Source organism: Vigna umbellata, chromosome 2 (assembly GCF_029865625.1).
Source record: "Vigna umbellata cultivar VRB3 chromosome 2, Vumbellata_1.0, whole genome shotgun sequence".
In the NCBI taxonomy this organism is placed as follows: Eukaryota; Viridiplantae; Streptophyta; class Magnoliopsida; order Fabales; family Fabaceae; genus Vigna; species Vigna umbellata.
In genome coordinates this window covers 36,229,022-36,253,399 of record NC_142166.1, presented here as the reverse complement: position 1 = coordinate 36,253,399, position 24,378 = coordinate 36,229,022, and the positions used below count along the sequence as shown (strand labels likewise).

Sequence of the window (24,378 nt, the reverse complement as noted above, 5' to 3'; positions counted from 1 at the left end):
TTTACCTCAAGGGCTTAGTCACAAATTTATAACTTCCTACCTAGAACCAACAACAAGACCATAAAAATGCATGAGAAAGACGCACAATGATATAGTGATATGTACAAAGTGTTTAATTTTATTAAGCAAAAATAACGATTACAAGACAACACACACCTCCCTTTGTGCCCTAGGAGGGTTCAACGGTCAAGATTCAAGGTTAGGTACATGCAATCTCACAAGGATGGTTCCCTAAGCCTAAAGATCAATGGTCACTAGAGCTATGGCCCCCTTCACAGCATCTCCACAACAGTCGAGTAATCAACTAGATGTGAAAACACAAATGAAGAGAACAGACTCTAGCTAGGGTTCTCACGATAGCCAAACAGGAAGTATGTCCCAAATGGCACCGCTACACAACCCCTCTATTTCTAAGTTACACTCAGACCCGGGTATAGGGTCCCACTCATGATATGCATAAAGTGTGTGTGTGTGAAGGGAGAATGCAACGCATACCCCAACCCTCACTTGCAAAACAACCAGAAAATTCTCCCAGGCAGATATAAGCATGTCATCTATTCTAGAATTCAATATCCAACAATTATTTCAAACATAAATAACCAAATAGAACTCACATGCAATTATTCCAAATATCAAACATAGATAAAGAAAAAGGAAAGAAAAAACACAAAGAAAAACCACATCGAATTCGCACATCTAATTAAATGGCCTGACTCTCTTCACATCCCCAGTGGAGTCGCAACCGGAATCGCGATGGGACGACAATCCAAAAAAAGGAACGAGTTTTGAAAAGAGATTTTGGAGTCGCCACCATAGTTTATTCTGGAAAACTACGAAAAAACCATAAAATGATAAGGCATGGTCTAGGAAAAACCAGATTCTGGGTTCGGGAGTCGGTTACGTGTAGGGAAGGTATTAACACCCTACAACGCCTGCCCTAAGGCAGTACCTTTAACTAAATACGCGAATATGATGTGATTTTCAAAATTTTTAACTATCCCCTAAAATAAAATTCTAAAGAAACAAAATATGTTTTTTAGTTTTTTGGGCCCGACAAGGATTGACCTTGCTCCTACGTATTCTCATTCAGAATGAGAAATCAGGGTTACGTAGTTCTTTTTGAAACTGTTTGAGAAGTTTGTTTGGAAATTGTTTGAAAATTTGTTTTGAAATGATTTTGGATTTTTACGAAGTGAACCTGACAAGGGCTAACGTTGCTCCTACGTATCTCCACTCTTGATGGAGAATTAACGATCACGTAGTTCTAGGCGAAAGGTTGATTGTTGTTTGAAGATGTGAATGTTTTATATTTTGGTATTTTTATGTGAGAAGGAGAAAAGTTTTAGCACAAGGACGCTGCGAACGATCACACATGTGCCAAAACCTTAAAAATATATTTTTGTATTTTTTTATAAAAGAAAGAGAAAAGGTCTTTTAGCACAAGGACGATGCGAGCGATCACACATGTGCTTGACCTTTAAAATGTATTTTTGCATTTTTATAAAAGAAAGAAAAAAGGTTTCTAGCACAAAGACGATGCGAGCGATCACACATATGCTTTACCTTTAAAATGTATTTTTGTATTTTTCTAAAAGAAAGAGGAAAGGTTTATAGCACAAGGACGATGCGAGCGATCACACATGTGCTTGACCTTTAAAATTTATTTTTGTATTTTATTTGAGAAAAGAAGAAGAAAAGGTTTTAGCACAAGGTCGATGCGTGCGATCACACATGTGCCTAGACCTTTAAAATATTTTATTGTTTTTTTTTCTTAGAATAGAAGAAGAAAAGGTTTTAGCACAAGGACGTTGCGTGCGATCACACATGTGCTTGAGCTTTAAAATATATTTTTGTATTTTATTTGAGAAAAGAAGAAGAAAAGGTTTTAGCACAAGGACGATGCGTGTGATCACACATGTGCCTAAACCTTTAAAATATATTATTATTTTTTTGAGAAAAGAAGAAGAAAAGGTTTTAGCACAAGGACGATGCGTGCGATCACACTTGTGCCTAAACCTTTTAAAATATTTTTGTATTTTTATTATTACTTTTTTTTTAGAAGAGAAGAAGAAAAGGTTTTAGCACAGGAACGATGCGTGCGATCACACATGTGCCTAAACCTTTAAAATATTTTTGTAAATGTTGTATATATATATATATATATATATATATATATATTTTATGTTTTTATGTATTATTAAATATGCATTTTAAAATAAATAGATATTTAGAATAAATAAATAAAATAAAATAAAAACAATAAAAACAATAAAACAACAATAAAAATAAAATAAAATAAAAAAAACAAATAGAATAAGATAAATAAGGGAACAAAATAAAATAAATAAAGAAAAGCAAATAAATAAATAAATGATAAAAATAAAGTAAATAATAGGGGGTGTCTAAATAAAAAGGAGGTGTCTAAACTACTTTTTCTTTTGTAAATTGGGCCAAAACCCAAGCTAGGGGGTGTGGAAGTGAGAAACAGGGGCTGCGGGAGAAAGAAGTTTTTTTTTCTTATTGGGCTTGACCCAGCACTGGCCCGGGGGTGGTATGGGGGTGCGCGGGTAAGAAAACAGGGTCTGTAGAACAGAATCGAGGCTCCTTTGGTTTGGGTCAAAGTCCTTTTTCTCTAACTTTGTATCTGCCAAGGTGTAAAGATGAAAATGGAAGTGCATCCCGAAATGTGTGTCCAAGTCCAATTCTTCTTCTTCTCTCTTCTTTTTTTTTTACTGGCAGAAAGGCTTAAGCCCAAATGAAAGGGGTGCAAGGAGTTACGCGTGTGGCAGGGAGAGGGGATGCAGCCCAATAGCCCAAAGCCTCATAACCCAAAGCCTCATAACCCAATCAGGAACCCATTAGGGGTTTCCCAGTCCCATCTCATTTGCGTAAGCAGCGTCAAGACCCAGGGTCTTCTCCTCTGAACAAAAGAATCCATGGACACTTACCTCTACCACACGACGGTCCCGACTCAACCTCCACACAAACCGGCCACCGCTAGCCGCGGTTCGCAGCGTTGTCAACGACGACACTCGCCACCGGAGCCATCGCCGGCCACAACACCAGGTTCCCCTTGTTCTTCTTCTCTTCGCGCGCGACAGAAAAGCGCTCCCATTCATCGCCGGCCACCGCTTCCACCGAAACCAGCCACTACGCCACCACCTCTTCCAGTCTTGGCGTTGACGGCAACCCCAAGCGCCACCGGAACCGTCTCCAACCGTGGCGCCATTGATGCCTCCGATGCCACACCGCTGCGTCCTATAGCTGGACCAGAGACATCACTGGCGGCAAACGCTAATGTTGGAAACGCCTTCGCTACTCACAGCTCCCTTTTCACGCCTGGGATAGAAACGCCGCCACCGGCACCCCCCCTTGTTCGACCCTAACTCACGCCGACGCAACTCCCAGCCACCGTCGCCGGCATGGGCAGATGATTGTTCTACATATTTCCTTTATCTCTGTGTTTAGGTTTTCCTCTTTTGGTGATTTGAATCTGTTTTGGTGTTGTTTATTGCTAGAGCAATGAAGACAGATTTTGATTTTTTTTTGCAGTTAATGGTGTAGTCAATGATGGATGACGGGTGAAGATAGGTGGTGGCCGTGAGGTGTTGGTAGTGGTCGTGGGTGTCAAGATGGTTGTGGCAGTGGGTGAATATGGATGATGGTTGATGATTGGATGAGGGAATGAGGTTTGCTTGAGTAAATGGAGGAATACTAAGTTTGCGTGTGTGCCCGTGATGATGGGTGGGAGTTGCAGCAGGGAATGGAGATGATCACGGGTATTGGAAATCAAGTGTTGGAGGTGAAGATTGATGATGTTTAGTAATAATGAGCATATACAAATATCCAGTGTATTCAACAACATTCATATACAAATTTAACAACAATCGTAACAGAGATATGTTCGTGGGCAAGTAACCAACTCAGTAGAACATGGAGTGTAAGGTATTACTTACCTCTCGAAGATCCCTTTGCTATTGCCAACCTTGCGTCTCCAATGGGTCTCTCCCTCTCCTTTGGCTGGCGTCTGTCTTTTTCTGCAGGTGAAAATGGTGAATGCTCTCAGAGACATTGTCAAATCCTCCTTTGCTTTTCTCTCCCAAAACCAGAATCAAAATCCAATCTGCTCTCCCTGCTTCTTTTTGTGCAATTCTCTGTGCCAAATTGCTTGTACTCTCTGCAGAAAACCGTTTCTGCCTCCCCCTCCAACACACATACTGCTCTTTTTTGTCCCCCCACCCGAAAACATTCTCTCTTCCTTTTCTCATATATTTTTGGGTTAAATATGTTTTTAGTCCCTAAACTATTGGCCGTTTCTGGTTTTCGTCCCTCTTCCAAAGTAAGGTACGATTTGGTCCTCATTCTTTAGAAAAACGTTCGTTTTAGTCCTCAAAATTTTGTTTTTAGTCCTCGTTTTAGTCCTCAAAACGTTCGTTTTTTCGACTAAAACGAACGTTTTTTAAAGATTGAGGACCAAATCGTACCTTAGTTTGGAAGAGGGACGAAAACCAGAAACGGTCAATAGTTTAGGGACTAAAAACATATTTAACCCTATATTTTTTTCTTCTCTTTTTTCTATCTTTTTTAACTGTATTAATTATATTAAACAAAATAAACTTTAAATAGATAAAACTAAAGATGAAAATAAAATAAAAATAGAAAATAAAATAAAAATAAAATAATAAAAATAAAAATAAAATAATAAAAATGTAAGAAAAATATATATACATATATATGGAGAAAAAATAAAATAATATATGTAAATAAAACTAGGATAATACAAACATAGTAATAATAATAAGAAATAAATAAATAAATAACAATAAATAAAGAAATAAAAGATAAAAAACCGAAAATGAAAGATAAAAAAATAAAATAAAATAAAATAAAATAAAATAAAATAAAAATAAAAAAAATAAAAATATGTAAATAATATAATAGACTACAGTAAAACCAAAAAAATCAATCCGGACGAAATTGGGTGTTGACAAAAGTCATCTTTACCATCATCCAAGGAAAACTATAAACATAATTTATATACAAAATGTACTAGTATCTGAACTATATAGAACACTGGTGTATCAAAAGTCCACCAAGAAACTATAAGTACTCAAAAGAAGACCATCTATAACTCTATAAATTAGAATCCCCTCTGCCTAAAGCTTGCTCGACGGACACGTCATCTTGCTCTGCTTAGACCCACTTTATGATCATTGTCAAAGGAAAATATACATAGAACAACTCTTTTTGAAAACCACATTCTCCCTTTTTGAATCTCAACTCAGAACTCTGATACTCATATAAACTCTTACATAATCATACATCATCTCTAAATGAATCAAAGCATCAATCAAATCAATCAATAATAAAGAAAGAAAGAGTTAACCAAAAACCTAGACCCGTCGCTCAAGGACTACACTCGGTTGGAAACCAAAAAGTTCTCTCGCTCAACGACCCAGCTCGTTGTGCGAATACACAGATAGTGGTTCCCATACCTCACTCTCTCGCTCAATGGCTCAGCTCGTTGTGCGAATAAAATGACAGTGTTCCCAGACTCCAAACCCACTCGCTCAGCGAAGCAGCTCGCTATGCGAATAAAGTGACAGTGATCCAGACCCCCAACCCACTTGTTCAGCTACCCAGTTCGTTGTGCGAATGAGAAGACAATAGTCCAGACCCTCAACTTCTTGTTGGGCGACTCCACTCGCTCAGCGAGTCTGCATAACTTTACAACACGAAATATGTAGAATTATGACCCCAAACCAAACTTAACCAAAATGAGATATTTTTCCCAACTTATAACCCTCCTATTTTGTGTTATCCACTCAATTAAACTTAACCAATTGTACCTAGACTATCCTAAACTCATTTTTAAGTGTTACTACCAAGATTAAACTTTAAAATCTACCAAACTTCAAGAGTTGAACCCAAATTGAATTTTATCACTTTTAGTTCTTAAGTGTGCAACTTAGGGGTCATAACAAGTCACAATTGACTTCATTACAGACCCCAACCACTCAGATTCCCAAATTCACTACTCAAGTTCCCCATCCAAAATTCACTACTCAAGTTCCCAAATTTGCACTTAAATCATTCAAAACAGCACCAAAATACTAACACCTCTATGCTTTAATAACTCATATCATCCACCTTCATAACATCAATCACATACACAAGACAATGACCATCATTAACCAGATTCATCCAACCATTTCAATCAATCACACATGCATATTAAAACTAACACCTTAGTCAAACATCAAAATCAACATACATATGAATTTCCATATCATCACATACCAAAACATACCTTGTAACTCAATTAAAATGAAAAACACTAGCTTCTTTTACCTCTAACTCAACGGCCCAAACGCAAAACGCTCTACAGATGGATTGCACCGCAAGGAATTTCTGAAACACCTACACATCACCGATTGGTGATTGGAGACCAACTTTAGAACCTCAATCGAACCAAGAAACAAGGAAGAAAGATTCTTGATCCATGCAAAAACAGAATCACTGTGCATGATTAAGAACCCTAGAATACTAAAGAAAAGGGGTTTAAACTTATTTGCTCTAAACAGTGAATCGATCAGTTGAAGTTGTAGACCTCGACACAGTGATCGCCTAGGTACCTCGTGATCGTTAAATGAAGGATCAAGGAGTTAGAATGCTTAGAGAGGTGGTAGAGAGGTTAAGAGAATAGTGTTTTAGAGAGATAGAAGGTGATTTAGATAATGAGACGAGTTTAGAAAATTCTATTTCTATTATGTTATTATTTTATAATAAAATACTCAGTCTCGTTATTTTAATACACCTATCAACTCTAATACTCTATTTTCTAGGTTCTTACATTCTTCCCAACAACAAAAAGTTTCGACCTCGAAATTTAGACTTACCAAAGAACAGGTGAGGATACGACTCTCTCATGACTCTCTCTAACTCCCAAGTAGAGTGACTGTTCTACTATCCCAAACAACTTTGACTAAACCGATGGTCTTTCCTCTGAGTTGTTTCGTCTGGCTCTCCAGAATCTCCACAGACTGAACAATACTGGTACACCCCAAGGTGAGACACTTGGTCGAATAAACTGCTTCTCAAGCAACTCCTCAATTTACTTCTTCAATTCCACCAACTCTGCAAGAGTCATCTTATAAGGAGAAATTGATATTGGTCATGCACCAGGCACCAGATCAATAGAGAATTCAACCTCTCTAAGGAGGTAATCTAGGCACTTCCTCTGGAAATACATCCAAGAAATCACTCACTTACTGAGAAGAAGACCCCCAAGACCCATAAGTTGGAGGCCTAGAATAAGGTTTTCTTCTATCTCTAGGAATGAAACGAGACCTAGAAGGTCCACCAACTTTATGTGGTTGCCTACTCTGCTTCTCCATCTCTTCTTTGGTCTTCTCAAGTACTCTAGCCCTCTCCACCGAGGCTGGAAACTCCTTGATACACAAACTCGTGACCAAAAGCTTAACATCACCTCTCAACCCATTTTCAAATTTCCTACATTTCCGTTCTTCATCCATGGTCAATGTATGAAATCGGATAAGATGCTTAAAATAATCCACATACTCAAATACATACATGTTTCCTTACACCAACTGAAGAAATTCAATCTCCTTTCCAAATCTCACATTATCTGGAAAGTACTTTGTGTAGAACTTTTTCTTGAATAAATCCCATGTAATAGGAGTATCGCTACCTTCAAGGAGCATCCTCATACTACTCGACCAATGACTGGTCTCTCCAGACAATAAGTACTCTATATAAGAAAGATTGCTCTCTTATGGATATCTTTTTGCGTTGAATATCCTTTCCATATCTCTAAACCACTTATCAGCTTCATTAGGACTTGGCTTTCCACTGAACTTAAATGGATGATGTTGCAGAAAACTCTCTAAACTTCAATCTTGAGACACAACTAGTGAAGAAGAAGAAGGCCCTGCTGAAACTTTCCCACTACTTATCAGCTCCATATACTGCCTTTAGGAGGCTTCAGCTGACATCCTAGCAACGTCTAACTGCTACAAAGCAACTGTATTCTACTGAACCAAAGCAACATTCTGATTCTGCATTGCTGCTATAACAGATTTCATCATCCTCATAAGGTCTAGTGCATCTGGATTAGTAGGTGGTGGAGGAGGAAGCCTAGGTGTCATCTTCTACTTACACAGAGAGAAAAGCCATCAACCTAATTCAAAGAAACAAGGATACTAACCAAACCTAACTATGAGTACACAACACAAGCATAGTACGCTCATAACCTACAGGATTCCTACGGAAAGAACTGCTCTGATACCAAAAATGTAACATCCCAAAATATAGCATGAAACTATATAATAGTCATCACATGTTAATATGATAGATCAGTTAACACGATGGATAAGGAGTATAAAGTCGTTTTTACAATCATCCAAGGAAAACTATAAACATAATTTATATACAAAATGTACTAGTATCTGAACTATATACAATACTGGTGTATCAAAAGTCCACCAAGAAACTATAAGTACTCAAAAGAAGACCATCTATAGCTCTATACATCAGAATCCCCTCCGCCTAAAGCTTGCTCGACAGACACGTCATCTTGCTCTACTCACACCCACAAGATGATCATCGCCAAAGGAAAATATACACAGAACAAACAACCAAGAAATATACAAGAAAGGTAAGCTAGTTGAAAAAAAATTATTCATACTAAAGTAAACACCATATACAAGTTCAAGCACACCATAGATTTCACATTATTTCTCTTCACACCTACTAACTCAGGGTTAGCCAAACTCTTTACCATCTAGTATAAATGTCGAGCCATGAATAGTTTTGCACTTGTGTGGTGGAACAACTGACCCACTCAAAGCTACCACACAGGGTTAGTCCTTAAAACGCCCTTTGCCACCATGATGAAAGGCCCCCAACCTAGGACCACCTGCTCCTCTCACGACATGACTCATCACTCTCTAATTAAGCACAAATGATCATTAGAGGTTCAGATAACCACCATATCGGCTTATTACAACTTATACTAGTCTCCCGTAAATTACCATTAAGAGATTCCTTCTTTAGACAACTTTGAAAACCACATACTCTCTTTTTGAATCTCAACTCAGAACTTTGATACTCATATAAACTCTTACACAATCATACATCATCTCTAAATGAATCAAAGCATCACTCAAATCAATCAAGAATAAAGAAAGAAAGAGTAAACCAAAAACCTGGACTGTCGCCCAACGGCCACACTCGTTAGGCGACCACAAAGTTCTCTCACTTAGAGACCCAGCTCACTGTGCGAATACACATACAGTGGTTCCTAGACCTCACCCTCTCGCTCAATGACTCAGCTCGTTGTGGGAATAAAATGATAGTGTTCCTAGACTCCAAACCTCTCGCTCAGCGAAGTAGCTCGATGTGCGAATAAAGTGACAGTGATCCAGACCCCCAACCCACTCGCTCAACAACCCAGTTCGTTGTGCAAATGAGAAGACCGTAGTCGATACCCTCAACTTCTCGTTGAGCGACTCCACTCGCTCAGCGAGTCTGCATAACTCTACAGTACGAAATCTACAAAATTATGACCCTAAACCAAACTTGACCAAAATGAGATATTTTTCCCAACTTCTAACCCTCCCATTTTGTGTTATACACTCAATTAAACTTAACCAATTGTACCTAGACTATCCTAAACTCATTTTTAAAGTTTTACTACCAAGATTAGACTTTAAAATCTACCAAACTTCAAGTTATGGACCCAAATTGAATTTTATCACTTTTAGTTCTTAAGTGTGCAACTTAATGGTCAAAACAAGTCAGAATTGACTTCATTACAAACCCAAACCACTCATATTTATCCTACAACACCCTATCCAAAATTCAGTACTCAAGTTCCCAAATTTGCACCTAAACCATTCAAAACAGTACCAAAATACTAACAACTCTATGCTATAATAACTCAATATCATCCACCTTCATAATCACATACACAAGACAATGACCATCTTTTACTAGATTCATCCAACCATTTCAATCAATCACTCATGCATATTAAAACTAACACCTTTTTCAAACATCAAATTCAACATACATCTGAATTTCCATATCATCACATACCAAAACATACCTTGCAACTCAATTAAAATGAAAAACACTAGCTTCCCTTACCTCTTACTCAACTACCCAAACTCAAAACGCTCCACAGATTGCTTGTACCGCAAGGAATTTCTAAAACACCTACACATCACCGATTGGTGATTGGAGACGAACTTTAGAACCTCAATCGAACCAAGAAACAAGGAAGAGAGATTCTTGATCCATGCAAAAAAGAATCGTTGTGCATGATCAAGAACCCTAGAATGCCAAAGAAAAGGGGTTTTTTACTTACTTGCTCTAAACAACAAATTGATCGGTTGAAGTTGTGGACCTCGACGCAATGATCGCCTAGGTATCTCTTGATCGTCAAACGGAAGATAAGGAGTTAGAATGCTTAAAAATATGGTAAAGAGGTTAAGAGAATAATGTTTTAGAGAAATAGAAGGTGATTTAGATTAGGAGACAAGTTTAGAAAATTATATTTATATTATGTTATTATTTTATAATAAAATATTCGGTCTCATACTCTATACTGTATTTTAATATACCTATCAACTCTAATACTGTATTTTCTAGAGTCTTACAGTTTAGGTCCATTATCAACTCTAATACTGTATTTTCTAGGTTCTTACCGTTTATATCCATTAAATTTGCTAGTGAAAATAATTTACTTTTTTATGATATAATATTATAATTATAATTATAAAAATAAATAAAAATAATTTTTACTTTTATTAGTTTTTATTTATTTCTAAATAATTGTTATTATATATAGTTATTTTAGTTTAAAAAATAGTTAAATTTATAAAAAGTGGTCAAATTAAAAAAAATTAAAAATAATCAATTAAAGAATAAAATAAATAAAATAATTGTTTTAATTAAAAATATTTTTATTTAAAAGATAAAATTAAAAACAAAATATGTACATAAAATTGATAATCATCTTTATAAATAATAATAATATGATAAAAATATTAATTCAAATTTAATTTTATTCTTCTGTATAAATTCCTTTCAATTCAAATGATTTTTCTGACTTTTGTGACGTCAAATATATGTAAATGGTAGGAAAGCTATTCTGAATATCCAAACCGAGACAGTTTTTATCCACAAAGCCTAAGAACGGAGATACGTAGCATTGTACAAAACAAACAGTTGGCTTACAACCATATATATTCCAAGCAAAAAACTCTAGACACAAAATCTTCTTCGAAACTACATCTGTTGTGCTGCAATTAAGCCAATGGCTGATTTTTTCTTTTTTCTCTTTTTGTAATGTGTATGTTACAACAAAAATTCCGCTGGGAGTGGTAAGTATAAAGTAAAAAATAAAAAGAAAAATGTTCCCTTGGTCCTTGGAAAAATAACCCAAATTTAATGAAAGAATAGATTTGAAAACCCATATACGCTCAGCAAAGATAGGATTGTGACACGAAATTATAACCTATACCTCTGACAAATTATGGAAAATTTGGATGATGTATAACCGTGTATGCACATTCCCTCTTAGTCATTCGGATCCATTTCCTCATCTTGATCCCAGAGTGGAGTCTGATTGCTTCTGGTACTGTTTTTGTCAGACTCAGATTCATCAACAAAATCATTACTTTCATAGTCTGCCACCCCATCATCTTCAGATTTTACCCCTTCTTTCTCCGATGAAACTGCCTCATTAGCATGTTTCATCCATTTGGGGCAAACATCTTCGCCTCCATATAGAACCTGGCCATCCTCTCCTTTGACACGATTAGTAGCCTTGGTAGAATCTATTATACAGGAGCATTCTGGAAGTGGGTGTGAAAGGAAAATTGCTGGTTTTGACCAAAGGGATTGCCTTATGAGGCCTTCTTCAGCTAAACTTTTGTTAAGATGTTGCTGCACTAAAGTCGTCCAATTATGTTTAGGATGGTACAAATTTTCACGAGTCATGTTGAAAAGTTTCGCCACTACTTTCCTGTTAAAGACCAGATACAGTAGTCATAATAATAAAATACAAAATTTAGGGAAATATCAATATATAACTTCAAAAGAGAAATCTCAACTACTAAATAAAACCACCTACACCTAGTGATGTTCAGTCTAGTTGCATGCTCATAGCAATGAAAGGTATGATACTCATCACTTCAAAATCAAATACACATACAATTTTTAAGGCATTAAATCAACTGTTAGGACATGGAGGGTTTATGAGAGGCGAAAGGTGAGGAAGAGTACTTAACGGTAAATAGTTAAGTGGGGCGGGAAAAAGGTCTCTATAAAAGGACCTTTGTTATTGTTTTCCGGGAGGCAGTTTGTACTCTTGAGTTGCAGACGAGTTTAGACTTGGTGAAGGAGGTTAAGCTCCTGGTTTCCCAATTGTATTCTTGATTCTTTGATGTGAATACAACTCTTTTCTTTTACAATTGCTTGCTGTTAGAGTAATGAAGTGTGAGAGTAAGGGAGATAGTTAGGATTCTTACCCAGGTTCCTAACATCAACACTATCAACGAAAAGGAAAAATTACACATTCAAAATGCCCTTGAAAAGGAGGGCATATTATACAAACATTTGATCGTTTGCTTTCATGCAAGGAACAAGGAGTGGAGTTCTACAAAAAATTAACGAGGAAGTTTCAAAGACATTCTTTTGGTCTACTATAAGAGAAAATGTTTTGTCTAGCAAAGATATTAATTTTTTACATAAGTAGGGTATTTTTCTTATCTGTGTCTGAAACCTGACATTAGAATGTTTTCTCAAGAAAGTATAACTGGTTGCTGAAAGGGGCCAAAAGACTTTTTACCTCTTCCACCTAACTCCAGCTCAAAAGGAAAAAAAAGGTCCGAAACTGTTTTCTTTAAAAGCTTATTCCACTAGAAAACCAAGGAATTTATTCTTACCTAATAAGGAGAGGATGAAACCTATATGATCAATAAATTAATTCAAAATCCCAAGAGCTTTTTACCTGTCTGGTCGGTATGTTCTAAAAGAAGCAGTCTCATATAGCCGATGCCCCATGACAAGGCTTGAAAAATCTGGCCATCTGCTACCATCATTGTTAAATCCAGGAAAGAAGGCATCTGCTTCCAAAGAAACAATGTAATCAAGCGCATCCCAAAGTAACCTGTGTGCTTTCATCCTCAGGTCCATTGGGGAAGGATCAGGTTCCGTAGGGGTCTCGGTGATCCATGCATACCAACCTTCTTTTTCATGCTGGTAAATTGGTCTATCCGGGGGTGGGGGAAGAGGCCGAGGCCGAGGACCAGCCTTCTTCCATGCTTCCGTGAGTTCTTTCTCACTTTTCACAGGAGGTGGTTGAAACCTATTTAGAGGAAGAGGAGTTTCAGGTCCAACCAAATCCGACAACTCCTTCTCACTGCACAAGGAAGTGCGATCCAGAGTATTCATAAACATAGACCGCAAAGGAATTAGTACGCGTTGACCTCCAAATGTTTCAGAGCCAGCCAGGTAAATGACTGTTTTGGAAGGATAACCCATTACTCGAAGGAGAATGCCAACCTGCAAAAGTAAAAATAACAACATAAACATCCAACCTCTGCATAGCACTTTGAAATTCAAAAAAGACAATCCAAGTTTATCCACAAAAAGGGAAACAAAGTTTCCAAAAGGCAACAATACACAAGTAGTAATTATAGAGATTGTAAAATTGGCTGCCCTCAGCAAAGGCTGAGATCCCACATAAACCCGGGCAAGCCACTGACATCTTTAACACTAGCTCTATTCCTAAGTTGGACTAAACATATATCACTAGATTATGTACCTGTTTAAGATATTTCAGTCTATCCTTAATGTATTCATAATTCAAAGTTCACAAAAAATAATATAAAAGTAAGGCTTGTGTTATTGGAATTAGTAAAGAATAAATAAGTACTTTCACTTTGTCCCAGTAAATCTTTAAACTCTTAATAGACCTTCCATTCACTATGGATTAAATTATTATTATTATAGGTATACAAATATACCCATCCTAAACTTCTTTCCTTAAATTATTATTTACTTCAAGAAATAGTGTTTTGTAATTTACTAAGGTAAAGAAGAATTAATTGAAGTATCAACTTTGTCCTCCAGGAGTTATAACTGACGTTAAGTTGCCCTTCCACCAAGTTACCATGGATGAAAAATACTATTTTTTTGTCTTCTAATATTTGGAGGATTTATCACAAACTCTGTGAGGATGTCCAGTGAAAAGACTAAGGATTCATTTGGATAATTTTTCCATAAGCACTACTAGTAGAAGAAAATAAGAAAAATAAATATTTTTTTTCTATAAGCTAAAATTAGCTTATATATAAGTTAAAAATAGTCTTCACAAAAGTCAATACAAGAGAGTTTCTACAATGCATAAACTAAAGTTAGTTTATGGGTAAATTCACCTAATTTTTCTTCTGTATTTCTCTTCCTAAAAGTACTTACGAAGAAGCTTATCTAAACAAGCTTTAAATCTACAATTTAGTCAAGAGAAGTTAAGAAGTTGAACCTGAATTTCTAAAAATATTATATATATTTCTTTACATTATGGTTATCACTTTAATTTTGGTTGAAAGAATAAAAAGTGTTAAATATGTAAGAAAACAAATACTAAATTGCATTTACTATTGTTGGAGCCGTGATTTGACTATCTTAGAGATAAAATTTGACTACATTAAATATATATATATATATAGATATATATATGATTTAGTAAGGCAATATCTTACCAAATATTTCTCATTATTAGATACTGATTTTGTTTCTTATTATTGTATCTGTTCTTCTTTATAAATAAGAATACTCATGTATGTACCCTATACGCGGAATTCATTATATTCCTTCTTGGTTTCAGTCTTCTCAACATACTACCAGTGTAGCACCATCTTCCACGACCTGTTTTGTCACTAATCGTTTCAACGACTACCTTCACATAAAGGATTAATCTTAATATGAATTTCGAGTTGAAAATAATGTTGATTCCATAAAGTGGCAAATGCAACAAAATTTGTTATAATTTCAATTCAACATAAAGAAAATAGAAAGTAACAAGTTCAAAGGCAAATACATCACATCACATTCCCTTCCAATTTTTAAACCTTCAACTTTGTGGTTTTAACAAAAGTTCAAACTCCTAAATAATGAGAATCTTCATTTTTTACCCATTCTCGTTATGCTCCTTTAACACTAATATCAAAATATACATTTTAGTTGAGAAATTGAAGAGCCTAACACCAATTTTTCATCCACTTCTACATCACTAATAAAGTTGTAATGATTTTTCCTTTTTATCTATGGAGCCAACTTCACGTAGAGCGTAGAAGCTTTTATTGTTGTAATCATATAATATATATAATGCCCAAATGAAATAATTCAATGAATTTACTAAAGACCTAACATAAATTGGTATTGTGTGGTTGACTTCGGTTAAAATTCACCTTTTAAGATGGTATCAAAGTTGTTACGTACCTGAGTACGAAACCTACTAAGACAACCTCTCACACACCCACACACGCAACAGAACAATGAACGAATGATAATGAACGGATGAATTTTTTTATTGATGGTGATGGAACTCTCTGAATAAACAAAAGTAAACAAAGATAACTAGTCTGGGAGCATAACCTCCCTCACAGGACTGTAGCCGCCTGTCAACAAAACTCAATAATCAAAAGCATGCCCTAAACAATAGCATCTAGCTTTATTTATATTAAATATTTCCCTAGAATATAATTCTATTTACTATAATTAACTTCTACTGAATATTTCCCTAGGATATAGCTCTATTTACTATAATTAACTTATACTGAATATTTCCCTAGGATATAATTCTATTTACTATAATTAACTTATACTGAATATTTCCCTAGGATATGGCCTTATTTACTATAATTATTTCCCGCCCATCCTAACTATTGTCCCAGTTAGGATAGTCACTCTTCAACCGATCGGCTCCAGCTCTTCACCGCCTTCCGTTCGGCTTTGCTTCCCCCTGCCTCCTACCGTTTGGCTCCAACTCTTCACCACCTTCCACTGTTCAGCTTGCTTCCCCCTGCCTCCTACCGTTCGGCTCCCTTGCCTTCTATCCTATCACCCAGTATCCTATCAAAAGCTATCCAAAGTCTATACGAGTCAAGTTTGTTGGGTTTATGTGTCACATGCTATTGAGTTCCCCTAACTCCTATGCTTGAGATGTCCAATCTTGAGGGAGCATGTTGGAGATCTCACATGGACTAGATAGAAGGCCAAATTATAGTATATAAAACGAGTGTAAACAAAAAAGTTCTACTTTCTTAAATCGGTATCAAATTCATTTAGAGCCTATCCTAGTCAATTTTGTTAGACCTAAACGTGTAAGCCACTATCAAGTTCCCCATAGTCTCATGCTCAAGTTGTCCAACCCTTGGTGTGAGAGGGTGAGTATGTTAGGTTCCTTTGTTAAGGGAACCCAAAACAATATACTCTCTTCTCACACACACTCTAATCAGCAAACAATGAACTGTATGTAAACGTATTTTATTCAATCTGTAATGTATAGAAAGAAGAAAATACAATAAAATGTCCCAAGGAAGCCTCTCTTCCTTCACTGGAAAAGATATCTAGTCTCTATCTCCACAAACATATCTTATAACCTCTCTCCCCCTATTCTGTTTATTATTTATACTCTCTCTCTTCTAACAAACTAACTTCCTTTCCCGTCTCTAGTTTTCTCCCCTCTTATTCCTCCTCACGTAAACCTTTAACTATCTAATAGAGTAGGAAATTCACATCAACTAAAAATGTGGCCAAATTATAATATATAGGTGAGTGTAAACTTCACCTTATTAAACTAGTTTTGTAAGGTTGAATTAAGTTTAAATTTCACTTTGTTAAGAGAATTAACAAAAGCCTACTTATTGTCAATTTACCATTACACATCATGATTGCTTAGAACAATTGATCACCCAACCAACCTTACCTAGCGGGATGAGGCTTTTGTTGTTGTAATCATATCATATAAGCACGTTACACAAATGAATTGATAAAACCCTATTTATTGTTAGTTTTCCATTACATCATAAGTTTGCCATTACCTCATGGTTTCTTAGAACAATGATCTCCGTTACTAACCATACAACCTTTTGGCTTTTCCCTTCACAAGACTAATTCTACTTGTTAGAAGTTCCACATAGTCTAAAGATAAGGTCAATTTACGGTATATAAGTAAGTGTAAATCTCACCTTACAAGCCGATTTTATAAGGTTTGAGTTCGGTTTAAAGTCCGCTTCTTAATATGGTATTAGAGGCCTGAGTTAAAGCTTATCCTAACGAAGTTATTGGTTGTTGGGTCTATTATTCCATCGGCTATCGGACTGTTATTGAACCACTTATTAGTGTTTAGTTTCAGGCCTGAGATATATAGGTCTCGCCATGAGGAGGTGTGTTAGAAGTCCTATATTTTTTTTTTAACTCAATTGAGTCCCTCTATTTTTTAAATTAAGTCAATTTGGTCCCATTTGCTAACAACTAGAGATTGGTTAACGATAAAATCAATTTCTTTTACTAATATTTTTCTTCTTTTTTGTAAAACAAAAATCAAGGATCAAAAATAAATCATATGCCTAAATATATGGACCAAATTACTAATAAAGTCAATCCATTAAGATGGCACAAGAGTTTGTCGATCTCAACAATTCTTATTAGGTCTACTAAGCCACTTGATATCTAATTGTAATCTGACCACTAGTAAATGTTTAATCTTGCAAACTTTACACTTGAGATGACCGGTCTTCAAAGTGATGATTGTGTTATAAAGATCTATTATCCACTAGTGATATAGATAAAGTAGAAAAAACAAGTAGAGGACAACTCTTACCATACAAGCCAATTTTGCAAGGTTGAATTATATGTTCAAACACGAAATTCTTTAGAACTTATATTAAGAAATCTGTTCCAAACCCTATGCTAACAGTTTTAGGATAAAAAATATTTTAATTAAATATTAGTATTTTATTCAAAACATATGCTGACACATGGCATCTCTCCAGGGCCAGTGCAAAATGTAATAAAAAAGACTACTTCAACAATTGTTGACAAATGCAAAAGGTCATTTATAACTTATGATACCATCACAAGTGCTTCATTACTACCAGGAAATCCTATAGTAAAATTCAGCATACCTCTTCAGGCATGAGAGGACATAGACCTTTTTCTCTGCGTAAGTATGAATCCACATTCAATTCATCCTTAAGAATTCCTTCCTTTATCATCCGAGACCTTTGATGTTGAATGAGTTCAGTGTGTACATCCTAACAAAACAAAACCTTAAAAAATAACCAAAGAAAAAAATGTAGAGGAAGAGCAAAGCTGAACATTGACGGCCTAACTCTTTACAAATTTCTGGTGTACCTAATATCATTTAAAGAATTTAGAAGAAAAGAACACCTAAAGTTATTAGACTGCAATATAGACTAATAGCTCCAACAACTAGGCAATTATACAAAAGACAAACACAGAGCAAACCTGAAAAAGTTCTGCACAACCATTGTATGCCAAGGTTTCTCTCAATAAGCCAGGATGGAATGCCAAGAATGGTTGCCCCAGGGCTCTTAACCTTAAAAAGAAAGTAGAATCTCTTACACATTAACTCAAGGAAATGTGAGTGAGCAGTGACTTATGAGCAGAGCATGACCACCATTTAGAAAGACCATATAATAACTCTTGCGACAAGCTAAACCCTACAACTACTGAGAAACTGATATGTATTGGATATCAATGACCGGAAAAGTAAGAAGAAACAAGGAAAATAAAAGAGAATACACAAAAGAATAATGGAAGCAATACTCCCCAAGACAGAAAGATTCTCCAGTTTCCTAATTCTTATTAAAAAATCTCCCCCTCTGTTATTCAGCTCAATTCCTCATATAACAGACTTTTCCCCTCACACTTTATCTCTCTTCCAACTAACTTCCACTATCTCCCCTCAGAAAAAAATATCAAGCCCCCATTGTTTTGGGGCTTCGTGAATATACCTTAAAAGGCTTACCCCACTTAGAAGTTAATTTCCCATCAAAAACCAAAATCTCATCTACTTATTTTGGAAATTAGAAACATGTAGAATCATACATTTTAAAGACCCACTGAGATATGGCAGTGCCAAGAAAAACTATGCAATAATCTGCAGGGTAGCAAAGCAATTGCAGATCAACTTGTTTTAACCAAAAGGAATGCATACTTGTGAACCATTCGACGGCCAAGCGTTTGAATCTCAGGACGAAATTGCAGAGCATGGAAAGCAACCCTGCATCTTAGTCTCTGAATCTCAGCCATACCAGTTGGGAGTATTGACTGCAAAAATGTATATATCGTTCTCAAATTTAACTCTAGTAGCAAGGTAAGAAACATACATGCTTAAACAAAAAGTGAAAAAATAGAAATTCTAGAATCTAAGCTGAAAGCATCACATACAAAAGAAGCAATTCCCTTGGGAGTTAGAAGAGCAAATATAAGGAAACAATTGAAAGGAGGGAAAAAGCAAGGAAAGGTTAAGGTGATGTAAAATGTTGAAGGATTTAAAATAATGTCAAAGTGGAGAAAATAAACCAAAATTGATTTACAAGCAAGAAAAAAAAAACACCGACATACAAAGTCCAAAGTCTATAATGAATTGCTAGGAATATAAATATAAGAATGAATGAAGCACTCAATAAAATGTGAAATCCATCTCTTATGTGCATTGATTAACTCGTGTGGACTTCCTTGGTTTGTTTAAGAATAAAGCTAAGTTGATAAGTATATGGACGAAAGTCCAAAGTCCATGATTGGTAAAAAAGTCAGTAAAAAAAAAATGTCATGTAAAAACTCAAAGTTACCACAAAGCTTCAAAGCTCTACTCTTGATAAAAATTAACAATGACATACTTCAGTAATTGTATTCTATATACAGTATTGATAGTATTTTGGTATATGCAAATAACTGATATGTTCCAACAACATCCATAAGTTTGCAACAATCAGAAACTTAAATCGACAATTGAAGAATATTGAATACCTGTAGAGCTCCGCCATTGGCAATAACTAATCCAATAACCTTTGATTTCTTTAGCTTTGGTAAAATTTCTTTGAGGTAAAAGTTTAGAGAAGATGAACTTGTGGGCTTAAACGTAGGAATTTCATTTCGTTTTCTCCTTTCCATCAAACTTTCAGGCAGGCTCTTTGCAATAACTACATCATTTTTTAGATACGCTATGAACTGCTCCTCATTGTAAAGATAGGAAAAACTCTTGAACTTTAAGCTGAATAAAATTTCAAAAACAAATAAAATTGTATATAAGCACCACACCAATAAAATACTAATATGCAATACACAATGGCAGCAGAAACCATGCAGAACATACCTAATTCCTTTTGAATGAGTACTTTCTTGAATTTCAGGAATGACAAGAGTAGCATTTAAAAGTCTAGAAATAGCAACCAAATCGGATATCTATAAAATCAAGAATAATGTTGTTAAACTACAAACAGTGATAAAAAAAGAATTTTTCAAACCACCACCACAATAATACATGTCTGGTATAACATACCGATGATCTTATCTTTGCAAACCCACCAAAAACTTTAGCATATATGAAACCATTGCTATGCTCCTTTGGAACTGCAAAGAAAAGAAACGTAAACTTGATGTGAAAACAACACTTGTACAAAAGATGAAGAAATATACAATCTTTATTTTTGTGAAAAGTTGTCAAAGATCAAAATCCCCAATTTAGTATTAGCTCATGCCCAATCAAGTATTAGCTCTGATACAGAAATGTGAAGACATGGGTAGACAGAAAAGACGAGGTGGCAAAGAAAAATAAACCTTTAGACCTAAAATTAGATTGATACAAAAACTTCAATATATGATAGGACAATGAAATTAACAGGAAATTGAAGAGCATAAAGAAGGTGGAGGAAGTAAACAGACCTGAAAAGAGAAAGCAGTTAAATGTGCAACTAAAGTAAAGTACCAGAAACGTAAAGAGCATTAAAAAATAAAGTTGCAGGCAAGATAATATTCTTTGAAATTAAAAGAAAACAAAAACTAAATGGCAAGAAATAGGAAGTGTAGAAAGGTGAAATGTCAGGAATAAAATGGAAGGAAAAATTAAAGTGAAAGGAAATTAAAGAGCCAGAACAATAGAGATGCCAAAAATATAAAGGAATTAAGATAGCATTGAGGAAAATGTTAAATTTGGGGAAATGTAAAATCTAAGGCGAGCTAACTACTTGGAATCCTAGAGAGTATAAATCTGAGGGAGTGTTTCCACGAGTTGCAAGCTCCAGGTTCTTCATCTTAAGTTTTATTTATAGATCTAACAAATAACTACTTCAAGTCTTAAAACTTTTGCACAAATTTGAATTCAAAACACAATTTTATAAATAACTAGATTTAAGCAGGTATTCAATGAAGGACCATAATATGCTGAAACTTTGTTTGATTCGAATTGTTAGGTGGCGCCACCCACTAGTAAGATTTGATCTGGTAACAATCACCAACTTGTAATATAGTTTTGATAGTTTTTATGCTGGCATTACTCTACCAAAAATACCATTCTAATTTCTTGTCAAAGGAAAAATTAAACATCAATGGAACCAACACTATTTGATTCTATTAGCATCATTTTGCTCATGTACTTACTACAATAACCACATCACAACTACCCTTTTTTTACATTGACATTTTTCTCTATGACTGTCACTTTATTTAATGATTGCATATTAGCATTATACTTTGCTTCAGCTGAAAATTTCCAATAGATATATTTAGATTGCAGAGTCACCCGTGTCCTCTCTCTTGATAAAAATTGTCACAACTGAAAAAATCCGCCACCAAATATCGGTTCCATAAACTAGAAACCAAGCAAACAGTTAATTACCCAATCATTCTCAAGTACTTGATTGATCATTTACGGTCCACAACAATTCTTAAAACGACAAATCTGTCTCACAGTGTTGATAAATCTTCAGTCAGCAGAGTTTATCCCACATCATCATGGACCAAATTTTAGTCAGCCTATTTCAATCATTGATTATGATGGCTCATTCTATCATAGCATCTAATTGCATGCGACATTATGTCCAAAAACTAACACTTTGAATTATACATTCCCAAGAAAAGCCTTTGCGGGAATTTAATTTTACTCCCAATAGTACTTCAATAACACTCAAATGAAAAATATTTCCAACTAGATTAAAATCAAAATCTTTTAAAATATGAGTGATACTTTGGAAAAGATTTACTGTCTCTGATATCACATGGAGCAGAGATTCCCCTAATCTATTTTCTGTTTATAAGATAATACCATTACAAAGGGAAACAAAATAAAAAATCAAAAAACAAGTCATGATGATAAAAATTAATTTTATGCTTCAAAATAGTTTATGTTGCACCCACTTATGACTTAACTAGATATCTAAATTGTACATACATTCCTGCCATATCTCCCGCACAATAAGTTAAGACATTTAACCAAAATTATTACCAGAATAATTGCTTCTAGCATTGGCATTAGGTTGTAATGTTTCCAAAGACTCAATGGAACCCCATAGCTTCTTATTTTTTATAACCTGTAGCATTTCGAGAAAATAAAATCAAAATAACTTGAGTCAAACTCAAAAGACATTAGCACGCACAAGCAGTAAATACAAAGAAACTAACCTGTCTACCCAACACAAACCCAAAATCTTCAGGAAGAATGGGTAGTGCTTTATACTGCACTAAATTAACGGACCACAACTTTGCAAAAGATAGATGAATGATGATAGACGCCACAGATAAAGTGACTACAGAAAGAACAACCCATTTTATCTTGGTTACGAATGCCATCTTGGTTCAGTAAGTATACATCACCAATCCTGCACCAGCCAACTTTGAACTAAATAGCTGCGACATCAATCTGCAAGAAAGTGTACAAACAATTTGGTTCATCAAAAACTTACGCAGCACAGTGCTCATGGAGTCATAGTTGACAGCCACAAGAACAAAGAATAATGTTTTGCATCCCCGTAATTGTCCTAAATTCAATCCCAATCTCCTTACAAACTTTAATTAGGCCCTGCTAAGGAAAAACTTCCACATAAACACTTACATAAAGAGAAAGTATGAAACAAAATCAATTGTTCTTATCCCATGAGTTATTAACTCACGTAGCCAATCCTTAAGGAAATTATCTCATTTAATATCCCTAAAAGCTGAAGTACACAAGTTGGTTTCCCTTCAGGAGAGAAACTCAACTCATTTTTTCTTAATTTCTTCTCATTTCAGTGTCTATAAAAAAAAGTATGTTAAACCCAAAGCGGGCCGCGCTATAACCGTGTCCCTAAATAACAACTTCTCCACAGTTATCCCAATCCACCGACACTAAGATCAATACCAGTAATTACTCACGTTACAGCATCACGTGTAAAATTTTAAGCGTATCCAGCAAATAACAGCAATAAGGTTACCGCTATTATTTCCCTTCAACAATAAATTAAAATAACGATGTTACAGAAAAAAGAGAGACAAACTAGTCAGATCATAAGAAATGCCCAAACATCCAAGGCGTTCAGCCATGGATTTTTCCTCTGCAATCACCGAGGATACAAAATGAGAAGCGAAGCAACACATCTCAGGACAAAGTCAACCATGCAAAGACGAAAGCAACAAAAAGGCCTTAAAAGAACCGACAGAGAATTGAACGTCGGATCAAAAGGTGAGCACATGCAATTGGGTGGGAGCAATAAGAGAATTAAATAGGGATTCGAAAAGGAACCTGCGATTCGCAATCAGGGGAGGGCGGGGAAGAGAGTGTGGAAGAGAGAGAAAGCGCCCAGCCAGCAAGTAGCGTAGCGTGGGGCGTCTCAGCTCAAAGGATTCGGCGGTTTGGTGGCGGCGAGATTCGGAATTGGGAATTTGAGGCAGTGTGAAGAAGAGTGTGTGTGTGAAAAATGAATGGGATGAATGTGTGTGGATTTTGCTTTGTGTAATTGTGGATCCAAAATCACCTCACTCTTTCACATGCTTCTTTTTATTCACTAATACTCTTCTCTTCCCTCAGTCCAACAACTGCCGTTACATGCCCATGTATCAATCAACCGCGTCAAAGCGGAAAATATTATTATTAATAATCAAACATGCTCTGTCATTCAGACCATCCTTCTACATCCCTTGTTTGGTTTAACTTGGTAAGTAACAGGAAGGCCAAAATGAACTGCTCTTCTATATTCCTCCAAAACAAAAAACAAAAATAAACTTTTCTTTTTCTGTTTTAATTTTATAAAAACTTAATCTATAATATCATAAATATTCTCAATA

At 35.4% G+C, this 24,378-nt stretch overlaps 1 protein-coding gene across 1 annotated transcript; it reads right to left on the bottom strand.

Moving 5' to 3' along the window:
* Positions 1 to 11,236: 11,236 nt before the first annotated feature.
* Positions 11,237 to 24,208, bottom strand: EDA30 (O-fucosyltransferase family protein). Its single transcript, XM_047292247.2, has 11 exons — positions 23,837 to 24,208; positions 22,741 to 22,978; positions 22,565 to 22,649; positions 20,624 to 20,694; positions 20,438 to 20,526; positions 20,092 to 20,335; positions 19,277 to 19,389; positions 18,565 to 18,655; positions 18,222 to 18,350; positions 13,040 to 13,593; positions 11,237 to 12,052 (listed from the first exon to the last, which is right to left on the bottom strand). The coding sequence occupies exons 2-11, from the start codon at positions 22,906 to 22,908 to the stop codon at positions 11,605 to 11,607; spliced, it is 1,992 nt and encodes a 663-aa protein (XP_047148203.2). The 5' UTR covers positions 22,909 to 22,978; positions 23,837 to 24,208; the 3' UTR covers positions 11,237 to 11,604.
* Positions 24,209 to 24,378: the final 170 nt, after the last annotated feature.

Excerpts from the sequence above, each read along its gene's own strand:
- EDA30 (XM_047292247.2), bottom strand. The coding sequence starts at position 22,908 with ATGGCATTCGTAACCAAGATAAAATGGGTTGTTCTTTCTGTAGTCACT. Across the intron at positions 20,695-22,564 it reads TGCTAGAAGCAATTATTCTG|TTCCAAAGGAGCATAGCAAT; the intron begins GTAATAATTTTG and ends TTTTCTTTGCAG. Across the intron at positions 12,053-13,039 it reads AGAACATACCGACCAGACAG|GAAAGTAGTGGCGAAACTTT; the intron begins GTAAAAAGCTCT and ends GGTCTTTAACAG.